This window comes from Megalops cyprinoides, chromosome 14 (assembly GCF_013368585.1).
Source record: "Megalops cyprinoides isolate fMegCyp1 chromosome 14, fMegCyp1.pri, whole genome shotgun sequence".
Taxonomy (NCBI): Eukaryota; Metazoa; Chordata; class Actinopteri; order Elopiformes; family Megalopidae; genus Megalops; species Megalops cyprinoides.
The window spans coordinates 9,742,374-9,748,114 of NC_050596.1; the positions used below are offsets into that span (position 1 = coordinate 9,742,374).

Genomic DNA, 5,741 nt, shown 5'->3' on the forward strand with positions numbered 1-5,741 from the left:
ATGGTACATACTGCCCAGGCTCCAGGGCTTGTGTTCGAGAGATACACAATTCCTAAGTTTTTATACATTGTTCCCCTTCCATTATTTACTGGTTGAAGTGATTGGAAGCCAAAGAGAGCAGAAGAAGTTTGGTGTATGATGGGACAGGACATTGTGAGACCTGAGCCTATTGAAAATGTAAGTAAACCACAATAATAACAATGCTCTATGGTTCATTTGGCTGCGTGTGTGTGTACGTATCGTTGCTAATTAAAGTAGCTCTGCGCGTTGGTGCTTTGATTGAATTGCAGCCCAGCTGAATGCCGTGTCAACTTGAAAAACTTTTGCCAACGCGTATAGATCACCAGACTGATTTAATTAGTCAAAATGCATGCGTGTCATTTAACCGGATGTTTCCAATCAGCCTCCTCAATTGATGCAAATGTTATCGATTTTTAACAGGTCGAGTGTGAGACTTCAAAATGAATGACTCTGCATTTGTTCATGTGTATTGCTTTCGGGACATGCGATGTAATATGTGCCGAAATAATGCAAAATAAATTGTCACCAAAACGTAGTCCTCCACACAACCTATGAGAAGTGAACTCATTACAGTACAGTGAAAGCCATATTACATTATTTAATTTATACTACAGTACTCTAAATTAATGATTTCAGGCAATCCAGCATAAATTAATCGAGGGGGCCCGCGCGTATTTGTGTGTGTGTGTGTGTGTGTGTGTGTGTGTGTGTGCGTATACGTGTGAGTGCGCGCGCGCAGGCGCGTATGCGTGTAAATGGATCAGTAAAAAAAGAGTAATGGCGTCACTTGGAGTTTAATATTTATGAAGCACTTTGAAAATTGTATGCACTATACAGAACATTGCTTACAGTATGTGCCCAGAAAAAGATCTTCCCTTTTATTAATACTCTACTCTTTTTATCAGGGGTAAAATGTTGAAATTGTATTTTGTATGAGGTATTTTTGATGTAAATTTCCGTAAACTCAGTGCATAATTATGTTATTTACAGCAAAAGTCATCGTTTGGTAGTCTGTCATCAGTACCTCAACATATTGAAGCACGGGATATAATATCGTGCATATATGCATACAATACAAGGTGAATGTATTTATCATATTGATATTATTAATTTATGTGACTCCGCATCATCAAGACTTTCCTCATAATTAAATTTAGTGTAAGAGTTTTCCATCATTAGTATCCTTTAACAAGAGTTATTTGTTTCGTTGATACTAATTACAACAAATTGCAACACAGCTTTGCATACATGAAACAGATAAATTGGAAAACACAATCTCTAGTTCAAGAAAAAAAACCACTCCAATTTAATTCTACGTAATGATTTCAATGTATGTTTTTGGGATCTAGGATTGTAATCTGATGACTTGTGCATTTCGTCTTATTCTCCTTCATAAATTGTCTGTAGGTAAGCATATGAGTCCATTAGAATATAAAGCAAAATATTGAACAGACGCAGCTGTAATTCAATGTAATCATACCCAGCAAAATAATTTATTGGCCTATAAAATTTTGGTTTTAAAGCAGTATTAACTACAAGTATGTGTTTTCTCTTTCGCCGTCATACTCTTCATAAAAGTAGGCGGTAATTATTAGTGTAAAATGGCGAACAGTTATTAGTCGCGAAAAGGATACCTGTGATTGGAGGGATACCTGGGATTGATGAGGAGCAGCGGCCAATGGGACTGCGGCGAGGGAATTACCGGGCTTCTGTTAAAGGGGCGTAAGAGCAGAGATTGCCAGTCTACTGAAGAAGAGGGACACTCAGAGATAAACATACAAACGAAAGAGATAAACACACTAATAGGAACAACGGTCAGAGATGCGTCGAGAAGCTTCGTGCGGAAGACCTAATGAGAAAGTCAATTATGCTGGGCATTTTCCGTAGAAGAACCAGCGTTCAATAATTTCTTCAGAAAAAAAAACGCAAAGGGATCGTTCCACATCTTTTCCTTTGGATTGTGAATTAAGTACGAGAAGAAGTGGTTACTAAGGCAAGCATTAGACTGTCTTTTGCAGTCAGAGGATCATCGCTTTGAACTTCTGTCGATGTCGTGTTTTTTCCCCCGTCCGGCAAGCGAGATTTCCATTGAAGAATAGGCATTATAATTTAAGTGTTTTTTTTGACGTATTGTTAAAGTGATTTACAGAGTGTTTTTTGAAATCAAACCATATTCGTTGAGAAATCATGTTACTGGATACTGGTCACCAGTTCCCTGGGTTGGGAGTTGGCACGTTTGCCAGGCACCACTCGGCAAGCGAAATGCAGGACAGAGACTTGGGTTTAACGCAGAATAGCTTTGTTGATTCTGCACACATGGGCGCTTTCAAACTGAACCACGACATCTCGCCGGGACAGAGCTCTGCTTTCACCTCTCAGGCGACGGGTTACCCCGCTGCGGCTTTGGGTGCTCACGCGGCTCATGTCACGTCGTACGCTAGCTCGCCTTTCAACTCCACGAGAGACTTTCTCTTTCGCAGTCGCGGCTTCGGAGACTCGTCTCCAGCAAGCAGCCAGCACGCTATTTTCGGTCCCACAGCGGGGTCTCTACATCACTCCCATGCAGACGGACAAGGCCACATATTGTTCCCAGGCATCCACGACCAGCATGGATCACACGGCTCTCCGAATGTGCTAAACGGACAAATGCGACTTGGACTACCAGGGGAAGTTTTTGGGCGATCGGATCAATATCACCAGGTATCTAGCCCCAGGACCGACCCTTACTCCGCCGCCCAACTCCACAATCAGTACAGTCCCATGAGCATGGGTATGAACATGGCAGCCCATCACCACCCCGGTGCCTTCTTCCGCTACATGCGGCAGCAGTGCATCAAGCAGGAGCTCATCTGTAAGTGGATCGACCCGGAGCAGCTCAGCAACCCGAAGAAGAGTTGCAATAAAACTTTCAGCACCATGCACGAGCTGGTCACCCACGTCTCGGTGGAGCACATCGGAGGACCCGAGCAGAGCAACCACATCTGCTTCTGGGAAGAGTGCCCTCGAGAAAGCAAACCCTTCAAAGCCAAATATAAATTAGTCAATCACATTCGGGTCCATACGGGGGAAAAACCGTTTCCTTGTCCCTTCCCTGGATGTGGCAAGGTTTTCGCTCGATCGGAAAACTTGAAGATCCACAAGAGAACACATACAGGTAATCATGGACTTTGTTAAGGCCATATTAACGTTTTGCATTGATTTTCTGCGATATAGTGGAAGCCGTTACGGTGGTGACTAGTTAAACGCAACTGTGAGATTTTTTTTCTGCCTTGCACGTGATTTTCTCTTCTGTAATTTATTGTAGTGTAGAAGACCAAATAGGTTCCATTACCACGCCAGAAGAAAACGATAAATCTAATGTAGATGTAAGAGATACTTAAATGTTAATACAGAATAATAAAAGAGGAGAAAAGTTATGTGCGCTTTGATCTCACTAGGATATATAGTAAACGCTAAACGGATAACCTCATTGGGATTATAAAGACAACTCTGTCAAATCCAGCACAAATACAATGTTTTTCAATGGTGGTATAAATTATGTAACAGTCTATCGAGGGTTTGTGGTTCATAAACTTTAAACAGGTCAAAGGCAATTTAAGGGCACCGTTGTGGTAGTGCATCGCGTGCACAGAATTGTAGTAAATCTTTTACGCTCGAGTTGCCAAGGTTTAACTCATGCGTATTATGCATTTACTTAATGCAGAATATTTACACTGAAGTCATTTTAATTTATAGAAAATAAAATTAGTTATTAAATGCGATACGCATAATTTGTTGTTTATTAAAAGGGAAGTTAAAGGCCTCGGTCGCGTTTTGTTGATACCGCTATAAGATGCTGCGGGAATAGTACTGGTACAATTTACCTAGTGAGTGCATCGTGTTCTGCATCGTTTTAATTACACTGCAAGTGTCACAGTGCCTTTTTTGTTGGCTATACAGCTATATAAACTGATTAAGCATTGTACGGATATGTACAGCATATATGGATTTGAAAAAAAGACGACAGATTGAATGTTCCTGTGTAGGTGAACTTTGTTTTTGGCAAAAGGGTCATTTTTATTCAATTTTCAGACGAAGCAAAGCTGGAGAGTGAGAAACGCAGAAGTAGTCGTTGCTATGTCTGAAAGCCCCCTTTCTTGGGTCGCTTGTTCTCGGAAGCCACACCTCTTGAATTACAGAAGTAGCCTCATGTCTAACACATTTTGCTTCTAAAAGGAGGGGGGGGGGGGTACATTCTTATTTAACAACATAGTATTTATAATTAGAATTAAAATTAGGAGTTTTTCATTTGAAGCTTGTTGTATTAGCATTTAACGAATGAATTAAATATTTGAACATCTACGATAATGGATTATGTGGGGTCTGCAGATTGTACCCTGATATGTTCTTAGAACGTCATCGCCGATTGGCGCTTGGTAAAAAGGTCGATGTATGGATTTATCATTTAGAGGGACTTACTGAAGACCAGTATACCTGCTTTTCGTAAGCCTGCTTTATTAAACTAATGTATTTTCTGTGCTTTTCGACAGGTGAAAAACCGTTCCAATGTGAGTTTGATGGCTGCGACAGACGCTTTGCGAACAGCAGTGACCGAAAGAAACACATGCACGTCCACACTTCAGACAAACCATATCTTTGCAAAATGTGTGACAAGTCCTACACTCACCCCAGCTCCCTCAGAAAGCACATGAAAGTAAGTGAGATGTGAAGCTTTGAATATATCGTTTCATCGTTGTTGAATGGGCAATTCATTCAATGCGTTTTGCACTGTTCTCTTTAGTAATAATGGTGTGCGTATGCGTTGCATGCGGTTGTGTGTTATGTCATTGTGACTTTATTCAGGTAAATTGTAAAGAGTCACATTCTCTCTCTACAGTTGGTCTTATGCTTCATGTATTTCTTTGCAGGTTCACGAGTCCTCTTCCGGGTCTGACTCCTCTCCAGCAGCCAGTTCAGGCTACGAGTCCGCGACGCCCCCTGGCCTGGTGTCCCCGTCCGCTGAAACGCAAAACAACACCAACCTGTCGCCCCCGTCAGCGGTTCACAGTAACAATGGACACAGCCTGTCGTCCAATTTTAGTGAATGGTACGTCTAGGACGGAATATTCAGAATCCAGATGCATTTCACAGAGCGTAAGGAAAAATAACAGCATTACAATAGATAAAATGCTAACACAAAGGAACTTGTAATATAATGTGATGAAATACAATATTGCATAACTTTGTGAATACACCAGTCAACTGAATAAAAATGTTTTAGATTTATTTAATACTTTGTAAATAAAAATAAATATTACTTGCTCCCTTTCTGATGGTTGTAATTGATTTTTTGTCGGTAATTGTATATATGTTCCTTCAGTGGTAGCTATTTCTCTAACTTGACTTTTAGTGCACATATTGTGATAAACAACATCAGAAACATAATTTGTATTATGCTGTTAAATATTGTTATTCCAAGGCAGTCTGATTGTAATACCATTATAAACTGGAAATAGTGCCAAAGTTAACACAACTGAAACAGACACAATACTTGCTCGTGAATGTAATTTTCCTTTGCTGGGTTTAACTTGTGACGTTCTGTGCTTTGAAAGTTTAAAATGTGAAATAATATTCGGAAGACTGTGGGGAAAATCAACATTGTGTTGTTATATTTCCTGTAACTAAACCCTTCCTTTTTGTAAATATGAGCTGCCATATTTATCCATTTGTAATTAAATTAT

At 40.3% G+C, this 5,741-nt stretch overlaps 1 protein-coding gene across 1 annotated transcript; it reads left to right on the forward strand.

The window, feature by feature from the left end:
- Window positions 1-1,755: 1,755 nt before the first annotated feature.
- LOC118789557 (zinc finger protein ZIC 2-like) lies at window positions 1,756-5,341 on the forward strand. Its single transcript, XM_036546032.1, has 3 exons — window positions 1,756-3,175; window positions 4,551-4,714; window positions 4,929-5,341. Exons 1-3 carry the CDS (start codon window positions 2,209-2,211, stop codon window positions 5,115-5,117), a joined length of 1,320 nt encoding a protein of 439 aa, XP_036401925.1. The 5' UTR covers window positions 1,756-2,208; the 3' UTR covers window positions 5,118-5,341.
- Window positions 5,342-5,741: the final 400 nt, after the last annotated feature.

Bases quoted from the DNA above. Each gene is read 5' to 3' on its own strand.
- LOC118789557 (XM_036546032.1), top strand. From the start codon at position 2,209: ATGTTACTGGATACTGGTCACCAGTTCCCTGGGTTGGGAGTTGGCACG. The intron at 3,176-4,550 runs GTAATCATGGAC...GCTTTTCGACAG, and splicing joins CCACAAGAGAACACATACAG to GTGAAAAACCGTTCCAATGT. The intron at 4,715-4,928 runs GTAAGTGAGATG...ATTTCTTTGCAG, and splicing joins CCCTCAGAAAGCACATGAAA to GTTCACGAGTCCTCTTCCGG.